This window comes from Polyodon spathula, chromosome 20 (genome assembly GCF_017654505.1).
Source record: "Polyodon spathula isolate WHYD16114869_AA chromosome 20, ASM1765450v1, whole genome shotgun sequence".
Classification (NCBI taxonomy): domain Eukaryota; kingdom Metazoa; phylum Chordata; class Actinopteri; order Acipenseriformes; family Polyodontidae; genus Polyodon; species Polyodon spathula.
Window position 1 is genome coordinate 28,649,050 of NC_054553.1, and position 15,044 is coordinate 28,664,093.

General features: G+C 40.1%; 2 protein-coding genes across 2 annotated transcripts; both read left to right on the forward strand.

Annotated features, from left to right (window-relative positions):
- The first annotated feature begins 1,703 nt into the window (after positions 1-1,703).
- On the forward strand, positions 1,704-8,473 carry LOC121295906 (tripartite motif-containing protein 16-like protein). Its single transcript, XM_041221028.1, has 6 exons — positions 1,704-2,390; positions 4,852-4,947; positions 5,370-5,603; positions 6,026-6,197; positions 6,660-6,755; positions 6,893-8,473. Exons 1-6 carry the CDS (start codon positions 1,758-1,760, stop codon positions 7,486-7,488), a joined length of 1,827 nt encoding a protein of 608 aa, XP_041076962.1. The 5' UTR covers positions 1,704-1,757; the 3' UTR covers positions 7,489-8,473.
- A 1,518-nt stretch (positions 8,474-9,991) lies between these two features.
- On the forward strand, positions 9,992-12,583 carry LOC121295197 (Golgi apparatus membrane protein TVP23 homolog B-like). Its single transcript, XM_041219612.1, has 7 exons — positions 9,992-10,075; positions 10,746-10,828; positions 10,938-11,082; positions 11,457-11,546; positions 11,836-11,967; positions 12,050-12,178; positions 12,329-12,583. The coding sequence occupies exons 1-7, from the start codon at positions 10,064-10,066 to the stop codon at positions 12,350-12,352; spliced, it is 615 nt and encodes a 204-aa protein (XP_041075546.1). The 5' UTR covers positions 9,992-10,063; the 3' UTR covers positions 12,353-12,583.
- Positions 12,584-15,044: the final 2,461 nt, after the last annotated feature.

Below are 15,044 nucleotides of genomic sequence, written 5' to 3' on the forward strand. Positions count from 1 at the left end.
CATCTCATTCTCCGGGCAACTTCTCTCACAGACAGGCCGCCTTCAATCATGCCGATAGAAACCAGACGATCTTCATTACTCAAGCAAAGGTCGTATCTTTCACTGTTCTTGCATTAATTAAAATCATGTCTTTTCAAATGGCTATTTATACAGATTCTTAATCAACTAATTTTGGCAATTTTAACTCAAATACCAAACACTGAGCACCTGGCGTTTTTATGAAATCACATGACTTGAGCTTAGTATTTTGTTATCCCAAGGAAAAATAGTACTCAAACAATCAACAAACCTGTCTGCTCACTATTTAAAATGTAAATAACATTGTGCATGTGCCCAATAAACTATTGGTATAAAACTTAGACTGTTTCATTTTCATTGTAAATCAATATATATTTATTAAACCTGGGCTCTCAATTCACTATGCAATCTGCAGAATTTAGTCGCAGCTGGTCGCATATCCCTGCTGGTCAAATTCAAGGTCTGCCAAGGGTTTGCGTAAAACATAAACATGCTTTTCGCTTCTTTTCGCAATCCTTTTACATGAATGGGTGCAACGTTTGAGAACGGCTGCCGATGGTAAAGCAACCTTTGCCCAGCACTTTGTCCCTTACTCCCTTTGTTTGTTCAGTCTATTAGCACTTCTCGTTCCACTCTGTTCCCTGTACGCCTCTATGCATTTAAAAAGCCTCATTGTGGTCTCTAACCCCAGTTATCTCCAATGCAATGCATTGATTTTGCATGAAGGGACAATGGCAGCCCAAGGGCAGTTGAAATAGTGAGAACCACAGGTAGAATGGTATTATTTATTTAATATTTTATACCATAATAATCATATACATTATACCATAATAATCAATATATATTGGGATACCTTTAATGTTTGATCCACAACAGGTTTTATTGTGTACCTAGCAAAGACCTTAAAGAGTAAGCAGCAGGGTTCCGAAAAATATAATGTTATACATCCCGACATGTTGCTACAACTGCTTAAATAACACACCTGTTATTTTTCTTTTCATTGTTAACATCCTGACAACTTTTTACACTTATAACTCTAACCTCTGTTTAAAAGCCCTTTTTAAATGTCCGCTCTAGTGCACTGATGATAGTGTCAGGATTATTGCCCACATTGTCAAACAGGTAAGACAGCAATAATGATCCATGATGTGGTATGGAACAGAAAAGACAGAGCACTTGTTATGTTTTTTAATTGCTCTGCCGGCAGTTATTTAGAGGACAGATCTCAAACCCCAGTGCCATTTAAGTACTTTAGGTACATTATTTAAACAGTTGTAGCAACACGTGGGGACGTGTAACAATATACTTCTCGGAGCCCAGCTACCTCCTCTTTAACCTGCACATAGAAGTAGCTGAAGTGTTCCTCTAGTCTTCATTTATAGAACAAGAACTAAAAACACACTTCCGAATTACTCAGTAACTGGAGAAAGGATGCAAAGCACACCAGATAGTGTGTTACATTATCTAGTAGTGATTAACAAATGTCAAACAACAGCAGTTTCCCTCTGTGTGTGTGTGTGTGTGTGTGTGTGTGTGTGTGTGTGTGTGTGTGTGTGTGTGTGTGTGTAGTTTCAGTTTCTGGCATTTGAAACTCCTATCTCCCACGCGCTTATCAGGTGTTTCACATCCTGTGAAAACCCCTTAGGCACTCTGCATACTTTAGGTGTGGTTAGCAGGCTGTGCCTTGTGTACAGTCTAAAACTCAGCTCAGAGAGTCAGAGAGAGGAGCTCTGAATGCCATGGCAGACCCCAAACCTGAAGGAACCCACGAGCAGCTGAAATGCTCTATCTGCTCAAACACATTCACGTGCCCTGTGACCCTATCCTGCACGCACAACTTCTGCAAGGCCTGCCTGGAAGAACGGTGGGACAAAGTGGAGAACGAGGATAGCTACAGCTGCCCAGAGCACACCTTTGAAACAAGACCCCAAATTCAAAAGGATCCGCTCCTTAATGGAACAGGGGTGGAGCCGTCGAACAAAGAGGCAGATGAAATCAACACCTCCCCCTCTGAAGAGAAGGACAAGGTCCTAGAACAGGACGTAGAGGTCATAGAGAAGAATGACATGACTGAGGATGTGGTCTGTGATTCCTGCATCGAGACTCAGTCCAGGGCTGTAAAATCCTGCCTCACCTGCCTGGTCTCTTACTGCGAAGCCCATCTGAGACCTCACATGGAGAATAGCAAGTTTCAGTACCACAAACTGGTGGAGCCGCTGCGGGACATCGAGGGCCAGACCTGCGAGGTCCACAACATGCCTCTGGATCTCTTCTGCCAGGAGGACTGGAGCTGCATATGCCAGGAGTGTGTAATCGAGGAGCACAGCGGGCACAAAACTGCGCCCTCCGGGGAAGCCAGGAAGGAGGTGGAGGTAAAACAAGACTGGGCTCACACTGCTTTCACTTGATAAAGCATCTGTTTTTTAGTTTTTTTTTTTTCAGTACCCGGGTGCTAATGCATACAGGACCATTGTGCAGTATTGGTTTCAAATCCATCTTAGTAAAGAATAATACACAATATAATGATATTGTAGTAGTATTTCAAAATTTTCCCTGAACAGACACCAGTTAAGGTTTAATGAGCACTCCATCCCACAAGTACGCTGGTATCCAACATATTACTAATTTGCTGTTATTGCAGAATGGGGATTGCCAAGATTGGAACTGTCAGCCACCACAGTAGAAAGCCATGACATTAATACAATGTAGCAAATGCACAGGGGTCCAGGGTGAGTCTATGGGGTTTCTGGGATTGATAACAAAATTGTAATTACTTTTACATAGTACATAGTAAATGGAGTACGGACAAACTGACACAGTTCCAATGCAACTTTTTTATTTTTACAACCTAGTTACTATAACTCTTTTCTACGGAAACCCTTCACAGAGCAATATTCCAGAATCGCATGACATTTCTGGTAATTCTGTTATTACTAATCCTGCTTCCACACCCAGTGACTGCAGGTTGTTCAGGATAGTGCTTAAACCTTATATCTTAAACCACGGTTGCATTGTAACTACACAAGCATGTGTGTGCTGTAGTGTTACCTGCAATGGCCAGACTGATGATCTGGACATCCAGCCCCTTGGTAAAAGCTGAGCAAGTTTTCAATACACACGGACAGTGCAGCACAACAAGCACTGAAATCAACCCACACCTTTTCCAGTGTCAAACTCCCTGTTTTAGATGATTGTTGTATACAGCCCCTCCCTTGTGAACAAGTCTGACACATCACACACTTAGTTACATAATCTGTGGATGATTTGAATGGTGGGGCAGGTTTTCTTCTGTTAAAATGCACTGGAAACATCCACGCTTTGAATAGCAAATATGTCCATCTGGTGAACTGCACAGCACTTATGCAATCTGATAGCAGCTTTGCTGTTTGATATACAATACCCACAAGTGGCTTCCGCATGTGGGGGTGTTCCTCTCCTACCCTAATTACCATTCAAACCTGCCTGGATAGAGATTTGCATTCAATACAGGCTATTGTTTAGCTGCAGTAGTAAAGAAACATCCCATTTTCTGAATGGGTTCAGCAATGGTGCTCTAAGCTGGAGTGTCCATAACCTACATTTATTTCACAAAACACAAACTTATTCCTCTCAACTAGGATGTGAGCTTATGCAGTGTATTTCAAATCAGGTTTTTGATTGTTCCAGAGAATCGGTTCATTGTAAATAGCTGACTGTTAATTAAAAAGGTATAGTAGCACATGGTTCATAAAAACATACGTATCATATTTCCATGGAGTCCCATCAGTTTGCAATTCTACTGTTCAGTAGTTGTAAGGATATGCTAAACATATACCTCAATAACAACAAGATTGATTTCAAATGAATGTATGGTCAAATAACAAGTGTTGTTTCATGAAGTAATATAACTGTAATTAACTGTTCGTAAGGTGTTATATGCCCAAACCTTACCTTCAAATCAATGAGGTTTCTTTAATATTGTGACTCCTTTCCTTCTCCAACAGTGCCAGAAAATAAACAAAAAAAGGATTAACAAAGACTAAGTATATTGGCTTGTATATTCCAGAACACAAAACATGTTCATGGGCCAGTTTCACAAAGCACTGTCAGCACTTAGCAGGGTGCTAGCAGCAAGATATTTTATTTGTACCTGTTTCAAATAACAATATTTTAAGAACGATAAAGTTTAGTAGAAATTCACTCAGTAATTCACAAAGTATATATGATTAAAGGATGAATGTGTTATTTTCTTTAACTTCAAATTAAATGTATGGAAGTGAATTCACAGACTGCTATGTAGAATTTTTTTGGTGAAACCAGACCCTGGACTGTAATAAAACATTAAAAAGTACAAGTTCCACAGTTCAAAGTTAACAGGTGTAGGCTAAGCCCAAGCAATGTTAATGATATAAATTTAAGTTACAAGTCTGATTTGTTTACAGCACGGGATGTCATGCTGATTTTAAGACTTCCTGTGCCACAGGCATTTACCCAAACCTGTTGAGGCAAGGGGCTTGGTCTGGAAAGTGATGTTCAAGATTTAGAATCCTGATACAACTCATTACACAATACCACTGATATTGAAGGTCACAATACACCCACATCACTCTGCGCAGAACACTGTGCCTACATAGTTGCTTAAGTAGTCATTGAAGGGGAGAAGTATATAAACATGACAAATGTACAAAAAATGGTAACTCGTATATAGTAATCATTCATTTCTATTGGACCCTAAACTTAACATAATGATGTATTTGAATACTATTTGAACGATCCGACGGGCGCGGGTGGTTCCTTAGGTACTCTGTGAATAGTGCTGCATTGATACCAGCTCCTCCTACTCCTACTCTTTAGAATGAACTAAAGCAGACAAAGACTGAGCTGGACAAGAAGGTGACAGCAGCAGAGACCGCTATCAACAAACTGCAGACCAACGCCACCTCCATTGAGGTAAGCAAGCACACAACCTTTGATTCACTGGGAAGCATGGAGTTCTGCCTGATTGCATTTCCTGCATCCCTTTCCAATACAGATACTTGTGGTGTGGTGATGTGAGTCAGCACCTTTCAGGGTGCAGGTTTGTGACACTGCAGAGCCAGTGACAATGCATTATATGGGCCACACCCGTATGTATCATACAGAGGATTGTTCTAAATTCCAGGGAGGTGATGACAGCTCCTGGTGATAACCTGTTACCTGCACCACTGTTGTCTGCGATGGAGACATACTCGTCCATTGTCTACATATATATCTAATTAATAGCACTTGAAGTGAAACACATAAGAACACCTTTGCACCAGCCATCCCCCAGATGGAAGCGCTTTCTATCTTTCACTCTCTTGTTAATGATTGTTCTCCGCTTCCCTGTGCAGAACTCAGTGCAGGAAGTGAAGGTCAGCATTGACCAGCATTTCTCAGAGCTGCTGGAGGCTGTTGAGAAGGCTAAGAAGCAGGTGATGGAGGTCCTGGACAGTGAGGAACGCTCAGCAGTGAAGCAGGTGGAGGGCATCAGGGCACACCTCGAGCAGAAGTGCGCAGAACTCAAGAAAAGCCACACCCAGATTGAGAGGATGACCAAGAACAAGAATGATGTTCCCTTCCTCCAGGTACTGCCGCGTAACTTCATAGACTATGCCAACCTAACCTATCCTGTTGTGACCACTGGCTAGAGCTAGGGTTAGGGTTAGGGATAACCTTTGGGAAGGGTCATAGTCTGTGCTAAGTGTTCTGCACTAACATTAATTATTGCATTTGTTACAATAGAGCAGATATATGCAGATATGTATATATTATATAGTATATATATATATATATATATATATATATATATATATATATATATATATATATATATATATACACACACACACACACACACACACAATATGCTGTGCTGTGTTGGATCCCTCCTGTTGTAATTCCACTGCAAACAAGCATATCCATTTACTATAGACAGCAATGAGAAATGCAGTCAAGTTGCCTTTGCAAACCAGCCTCATCTTCATGCCGGGCGCTCCGTGTGTTCCAGGAGTACAGCGAGTGGAAGAAGGGGGCTGCCGATGACACCCTACCCAGCGTCTACATTGGGCTGAAGGATAGACTCACCTCCTTCAGCAGAGTGGTGTCTGAGACCTCACAGGTTATTCGGGACGAGCTGCTCTCCACCTTCAAAAAACAGCTCAAAGAGCTCTGCAAAGATGGTGAGAGACAGAGATGGGGGAGAGGGAGAGAGAGAGTGAGAGAGAGAGAGAGAGAGAGGGGGGGGGGGGGGGGCAGTTTTCAGTAATTGCTTTAATACATACACCATACCTGTAAACACGGTTTTATAGCAAGTACAATGGCAAATGCAAGAACACATAATTAGCAGCAAGAAGAATGATTTGACCACAGAGGTGTTCTTTCACATTGCAGTGCAAACCTGCGGCAGAGTGTTTTGCATTATATCATGTAGCTTGTTGCTCTTTATCTTAAATGGAGATTTTTCAGCCCCATTACAAAGCCAGTAATTATGTTAACAACAGAAACCTGGGTTTCCTGGGGATAATTGCCAATGAGTCACAGCCAAGGCATCCATCAGTTACCAAAAACCATTAAGATCCACCTTTTTTCTTTCTGTGTTCATGATTGAAAAGATCATTTTTTAGAACTTTTTCATATTTCAGAAAAATGTGGAATTAAAACCACAGTGGCTGTAATCCGCTCCCCTAAGCATCACTTTTCAGCCCCTGAACCGAAGACCAGGAGTGATTTCCTACAATGTGAGTAAAAAAATATTGTATATGTCTTAAGTGAGGGAACTATGAAATGTCAGTGTGTAATGTTACATGGTTTAGACGTGTCTTTCAGATCTTGTGCATCAGTAACACAATGATCACTTCTTAAACGTCCTACTCAGATACCTCCCCGGTGAGCTTTGACCCCGACACGACGCACCGGTACTTGCGGCTGACAGAGGACAACCACAAGGTGACCAACACTGCCCCATGGCAGCACCAGTACCCGGACAGGCCAGAGCGGTTCGAGCACTGGCGGCAGGTGCTGTGCGCAGAAAGCTTCTACCTGGGCCGCCATTACTTCGAGGTGGACATCAGCGGAGAGGGTACCCACGTTGGGCTCACCTACAAGAGCATCGACCGCAAGGGGAAGGAGAGCAACAGCTGCATCACCGGCAACGACTTCTCCTGGTGCCTGCACTGGAGCAGCAGGGACTTCTCAGCCTGGCACGGTGACTTGGAGACGCCCGTCAAGGACGTTGGCAAGTTCACCAGGATCGGCATCTACGTGGACTACGCAAGGGGGAGCCTGGCTTTCTACGGCGTCGCTGACTCCATGACTCTCATCCACAAGTACCAGGCAGAGTTTACTGAGCCACTCTATCCTGCCTGCTGGCTCTCGAAGAAAGAGAACGTTGTGCTGCTGGTGAGCCCCGGAAAGAGCCCGTCACCCCCTCTAACACCGCCAAGAGCGGCCGGGGTGCAAACTGCACAGTAGCATGTTTCAAAGGGGGTTTATACTACCTAGCACCTTTTAGACTCTCTTATCCTCTAGTTTCCCCATGCATGACAATTGAGAAGTCTTTTCTCACCGACCGTTCCCAAATCACTTGCCGTGGATAAAAAACTACTGTCATGTGATAATGTGATGAGATTGATCAGAACACCCTCTACTGGGCTTATTTTGTATTACAACAGGTGTCCCTTATTCAACAAAATATTTTCTGCATTTCTGCATCTACAGTATGCAGTCAATATGCACGACACAAACCTGTTACAAACCACTCAGTATTAGGCTTTTATTAGTACGACCTGGTTATTGTAACAAGTATTTTGCAATGCTGATGGTTGATAAAAACAGATCTTATTTTTAATTTATACTCTGGGTATCAATAATTCATGCATTTTTTAAAATTTTTATATCCATTCTGTATCATTAAATTGGGTTGCATGTAACAGAACATAAAAAAAACACCTGCATGTATATACCCCATAAATATAATGCCTGAAATGTGATTTTATTTAATGTTATTTTTAAATCTTGGGGATTGACAGTTGAGGCTATTGCTATTGGGTATAAGCTGTGTTACAAGAAAGTGTCTTAGCAAATGATCTTCAGCGGTAATCTATTACTGTACAGTGCTGGCACACCGATGGTACAGCATGCTGATCAATGCACACTGATGAACCATCGAGGTACCATGATACCACTGTGTGTACCGCCGGGTTTGCTGCTATTGTAGGCTATGATATGGTCTGCTATTGGTTCTGCTGTGGTTTCTGTGGGGTAATACCCTGGAATTGTAGTGGTGGTGTTTTTCAAACTGTTCTGTAATGCATCAAAATAACTGACTTGTAATTACCCTGTTACTCTGTTGAAAAGTGGGTTGCAAATTGTCTTTTTTTGTAACAATGGCTTGGATTTTAGATAGGAAAAAAAAAAACACTAACAATGTATTGATGTATAACAAGTGTGATAATTATGACCATAAATAAAATTAATTTAAAACATTGTCTAGCTGCTTATATAAATATATATCCACACAAGCACACACACACACACACACACACACACACACACACACACACACACACACACACATATTTAATACAGAAAAAGCTAATATACGTACATAAAAATGTGAATAATTGAGAAAAAAATAAATAAATTCACACCAAAGATTCACATTTTCATGTACCTACAACTTTTTTCTTTTTGACTTTGCTCCCTTTAGTACATAGCAGTTTTCTTTTTTCAAAGGAAAAGCATACCTGTTTATATATATATATATATATATATATATATATATATATATATATATATATATATATATATATATACACACACATTTAAAACTTAAAGTACTAAAATCAAAACACTAACCCAGATGACAGAGTACTTTCTCGGTGTATGGACAGTCAACCTAAAGTCTGATTGAAAAAGTCAATTATCAGTTTAATAGTGTAATTTACATACATTATGTGATCTGTTGTCTAAGTCACTACAGTCCTGGGATGTCAGGCTGCACTAGTAAGAATATGACTCAAGAAGTGAGAACAGAAAATAGGTGAGGTGCGATGGTGGAGTTTCTTCAAACTGTATTACCAGTCTCTTATTCTTCCTAGGTATCCAGTCAGGCTTTAGCAACAGAATTCCTACCATGCCATGGTACATTTGTATAAAGGACATGCCCTCAAGCAGCCAGACTCACAAGACACAAACAACAACAACTGAAAATAAGTGTTGATAATTGACCTGAAGAAACATATGCCAATGGTGACACTAACCATTTTGTAAGAGTACACTTCTCAACAGCGTCACTGGGACTAAGTTACAATAACCATGTCCATAAATTCCTAGATAAACCTATAAGTCAAATAGACACGTGTTTTTGTACACTGATTAATGAATGTTTACTCTGATTTACTTTGTTGTCTTGTTTATTTTCTGTGTGCAAGAACCCCCCCCCCCAAAAAAAAATAAATAAAAATAAAATAATAAAATAATATAATAATAATAATAATAATAATAATAATAATAATAAATAGATAAAGATCTGTTTTAAATGGTTGACTGACATGAGTGGCTAAAATGAATATTTTTTAAAAATTAACAATATAGTATGTGTATTGTGTTCTACAGTAAAAGTATTGCAGCGCGTTTACTACCTAATAAGGTAAATAATTCAGAAACACTGAACTTTGCTCACACAGTGACTACAATACATTAAAATAAAAAATATAGGTATTTTATCTTTTGTACTAAATTACCTTTGACACAGAGAGCCACAACCAAGATGGCTACCTGATTAGACATCTCCAAGTTCACACAGTCAGTGTTGCAGTCAAGCTGTTCAAAAAGGTTGCACTGAGTAAGACACAACACCAAAGATATACGGTTGTATTATTCCTAAAAATTATAATAAAGCATTATTTTTAGTTGCTTTAAGAAGAGACAGACTGCGGTTCATGTTTTTTTTAAATGTATTTATAAATGATCCCCGGGGTCCTTCAGGCATCAAGAAGTCAGCTCTCTTTGAGGACACGTTTTCAGGAAGTGTAGTGACACCAAAATGATGAGCCAGGTAAACAACTTAAATGGTTTATCTCAATCACAAAGTGGCAATAATACAGGGTGTCGCCGTGACCCAGAGCTAGTGTAGAAGTTGATTGTAAGGTCATTTCAAAAGCAAAAGTAGCCTACTGACTGTATTTAAAAACAAGAACAGCAAAATAAACAAACAAAACACCTTGTAGTGTTTAGTTCCGTGTTAATATACCGTGGTCGTGTCAAATCGTTTGGTAATACTTTCTAGAGTTGATTTCACGACTTGTTTACGTGTACTGTTGTTTGAATTTATGCAATTTCTTTCTGCATCAACATTTGTTTCCTCATCTGCTCACGAGAATGTTCAAGTACAGTAAATATGTACTCCTAGGTTATACAGATCCTTAGCTGCTAGTGCAAATGCCAGTACTGCGGCACCGGTGATCTCGCTTTTGTACGGTGGATACTATCTGCTTGGAGTACGAGTTGTAACTTGTATGTATTACTTCAAAGTAAATGAAAACGGTGCTTATCTGTTACCAGACTATCTCGAGAATGTTCTCTGAGATGGAGCATTTGCCCTAACTTAAGCAGGTGTTTGTATTGGACATTCTCCAGGCGGCATCTGCCCTGAAATACAGTAGCATGTATGAATCTCCCTTTGCGTTGGATTAATTCAGTTAATTCATTGATTAATTGTGTTGCAGGACTCCAATGATGACGCAGAGGATGTGTCCCTGTTTGACGCGGAGGATGAGACAACGAGAAAGTCCAAGAAATCAAAGATCAGGTATGCTCGCCTGTGTGGTGTAACAGCACAGTTTACACCCAAAGACAGCTATAGCGGTGGTAAGTGTAGACTTGGAGCCGATCACCTGCTTGCTGTTTGTGTGTTGCAGGCACCCGCTGGCCTCTTTCTTCCACCTGTTTTTCCGAGTCAGTGCAATCCTCGTGTATCTCCTGTGTGAGATCGTGAGCAACAGTTTCATAGCCTGCATGGTCACCATTATTCTGCTGCTCTCCTGTGACTTTTGGACTGTAAAGGTGGGTTTTAATGAAAGCAAAATGTCATATACGGTACATTATTAACAACGGAATTATTTGTAATTTAATGGCTGTTTAGTCTTTTAATTAATCAAATTGGTCATTTGTTTAAATCTGGGATTGTGTAAAGGCATAACAGTGGTGTTGTGCAGTGAACAGAATGGAACAACCACATTCTCAACAATATTTCAATTAGGTATATCTAAAAAAACGAACCAAGAAAAAGGGTAGTGTTGTAAAGTACCGTCCTAAAGCCCCTTGGGTTAGGTAGATGACAATTTCATGTTTTTTGTAGTTGTCACAACTGATGCTGTGGTTTATATGCTCAGGCGGCTGTGTGTGTGTTTGATTCACGTTGTTTCATTCTTTGTCAGAACATTACTGGCAGGCTGATGGTGGGGCTTCGCTGGTGGAACCAGGTTGATGATGATGGGAAGAGTCACTGGATCTTTGAGGCCAGGAAGGTAAAAATAAATAAATAAATACATGACGACCTATATAACAGAACTGTAGCTTACTTCTGCTTCAATATACAACAGCTCTTCTGCATTTAGATTTTTCAGCTGAGAGGCTAGAAAAGTGTACCACAAATTCCACTTTTTGTAAATTTTTTTTTTTTTTTTTTTAACTTTTATTCCTTGTATAAAATATAGAAAAGCTGTATAATTAAAATTTTTAAATGTGATCAGGATTTAAGTTTTTTGTTTTAAAACCTGACGTGCCGTTTGTAATAAACCTTTTCTTATCCATCAGCCTTCATCTCGGGGGAAGACAGCCTCTTCAGACTCTGAGTCTCGTATCTTCTGGCTGGGCCTGGTGATCTGCCCCATTGTCTGGGTCATCTTCATATTCAGCACGCTCTTCTCATTCAAAATTAAGTGGCTGGTAGGTCAGCTTTCCTTGAGTTCCTGCTGTACCTGTTCTTGTTTCTTCCCCTCTTAACGCAGTAATTGCTTTTGTCCTGCAGCCAGTGGTGATCATGGGGGTTGTGCTACAGAGCGCCAACTTGTATGGATACGTCAAATGTAAAGTGGGCAACAAAAGCAATTTGAAAAGCATGGCTACCAATTACTTTGGACGCCAGTTCTTCCGACAGGTATGTGTTCCTACAATTTTACTCATTCATAAAATATTTATTAATAGTTTGAAACCTTTAAAATGCTAATTATTTACTATTGTTGCAGAAGTAGTATTATATGTAACGTTGCCTTTTACATTTTCATTTATTTATTTATTTTTTTAACAGGCAGCTAAGGAAGAAGGACCCTAAAGCACTGAAAGACACAGCTATGTTGCCACTGTAATATAGAGATAACTAATTACAATATTTTCTTAAAAGATTAACTTTAAACCATAATATTTGTAAGCAGATGCCGTAGCATGGTGGAGGTGGAGGTGGAGGTAGAGGTGGATGGGTGGAATGATCATTATGACGTGACTGGCAGTTTCCTGGTATATCTAAATATAATTTGAACAATATCAAACTGGGGTGGTTTTGGGGGGGGGGTAGGGGGGATGGGTGCAATTCAGAGTCGGTGAATAATTTCAATAAAAGTGGAAGAAATCCTTTCATTACCAGATTACACACATAATGACTTGGTATATTCGATTGTATTAAAGGGTTTGGGGTGGTAGGGGTGGGGTTAGTTACATTTGTAAATATTGTATATATAAATAATAAAAGAGTAACTGGTTTTATTGGCATTTTTGTTATACATTTTATTAGAGATGTCTAACGTGAAAAAAGTGACGTGGGTTTTTACTGGCAACAGATTGCTTTGTAATGCAATTCTCCACAAGGTGGCACTGTTTTACCAGTGTGAACTTGGTTCCCTGTGCAAGTTGTAGTAGTCTATACATGTGTTTTCATGCCATTTCCAGTCCTTTCTTTTATAAATAGGGAAGTGTTGTTGAGGGTATTGCTAGCTCCTTTCGGTACAGTTTAAGCAATACAGATTTTACATTCGGCTGTTTGCCAGCAGGCCCATTTCACACTTGCTCCCCCAGACTCCTATCTCAAGCGATCAAGTAACGGATTTATTTAATTGCAAATAATATATATTCTGCAGAAAAGTAGCCTACCCTAGGGTCCCAGATGTGACTGATTTTATGTTCTGTAGTATAGAAACTACTAAGAGAGGGAAAAGCGGGTGAAGGAAAAGGAACGTGCGTCCCTATCTAGTCTCATTCAACAGCATCAATAAAGCAAAGCTCTTCTGTTAAAAAGCATACGTGACCTCATCCTTCAGCAGGACATGTTGCCTGATCTCGAGAGCCTCATGGTACACCTCCGTGAGCCAGTAGAAGCACATGGAACTTTCTGTAAAAAGTTGTTGGAATGGCCCAATGCCTCTATAAACGTCTACCTTTAATCCCTAAATTCAAGTTTACCGAGCCAATATACCTGGGCAAACAATGGCAGCTTTGACAGATTCTTGGAGGGGTCTTTCTTTTATTACATTTTTCTGTCATCCAGGTATGTCCCGACTTATCTGTGAGTCAGGCGTTGTACTGTAGAAAACAATAATGAGCAAGTCAGTGTGTTTCTGTTTAATTGAATAAGTACTGGAGCTTTGCTGCTGTTTTCACAGGTGAAAGCACTAGAGCCAGTGTGTTTCAAGAGAAAACTAAAACTTTACCTTCCCAGCCCTTTTTAGGAATTTAATAAAATGTAAGAACCTTTTTCATTTATTTATTTATTTATTTATTCTTTTTGTTTTTTTGTTTTTTTTTTATATCAAGACCTCTCCTTCTCAATTCTCTTAAATGCCAAATCTATACAGTATTTGGTATTTCTTGTTTTTTGTCTTAAAAATCTTGTTCGGAACTGAATTCTTAAATCTAGCGGTTGGAAATCCCATCCCACCGTTGGACGGATTGAGCAAAAATTAATATTTAACAGGCAGACATTCTCCATCTTAAGAATGTCTACACTGCAGCTTCGCCTTCCTTTACAATTAATGGGTTCGGTCATGTGTTGGGATAAAGCTCAAAAATACATGCACACGAAAAACGACATACACGTAATACTAGGGAGAAACATCATAAGTTATAATGGTCATGGGTCTAAAAGCCACTATTTTTTGGGTGGTGTTGTTTTTAAAACAAAAGTCAATTGTTATTCAATGGTTTGTTCTTCCACCATTACAAAGGCGTGCACACATAAAATTATAAAGACAAGAGAGAGGTGACTGTCTGTCTCAATTTTATTTATTTTTTTCTTAGAAAAGGAAACAATACATTCCTAAAAATATTCACCTAATATTAGACAACCAAGCTTCTCCTGTCGCCACCCTGAGCTCCACTTCCTCCCTGCAGCAGCACAGCACTTTTGAAGCCAGGCCTCGGCACTAGCTGTTTGCTAGAGCATTTGCAGAGGAAGCGTGGGATAAACACGGGAGACGCTCCTGATTTATAGGAGCGAGGGATCACAGATGTTGCAGGGCGGGGATGACTTTGAGAAGTGCAAAATTATTCAAACAGGGTGGGGTTCCTGCTGTTCGCCAGACCCAGTACAATATGTCATCTCTCTGAGGGATAGTCCTGTGTATCTGTGCCAGCCCTTTAAACCGTCATGGCTCCCTGGAGTGCAGGTGTGAGAAATAACATGCGTGTAGCTTGTTGATCGTGGTATCCTCAACCTATTCTGGATGTTGAAACTCATCTGGTGTCCGGGTATCATGGTATTCCTACAGAAACCATATAATACCAGAGTATTATTCTGATGAAACCCTGCCAAAGCTGTTCTCAGACCACTCCCTTATGAATAATGGAAAACAATGAACCTGTAATATCAATGGTCCTGATACGGTTGCATAAACTCATACAGTACGTAGTTATTGCATTGGAGTACCAAGGTGTACTGGCTCCAGTGTGCCACTGCACATCATGGTGTGAGAGGGAAGCTCTGGTTGTTGCAGCTCAGTGTTTATTTGAAGGTGTATTCTGTGTTTAGATTGCTT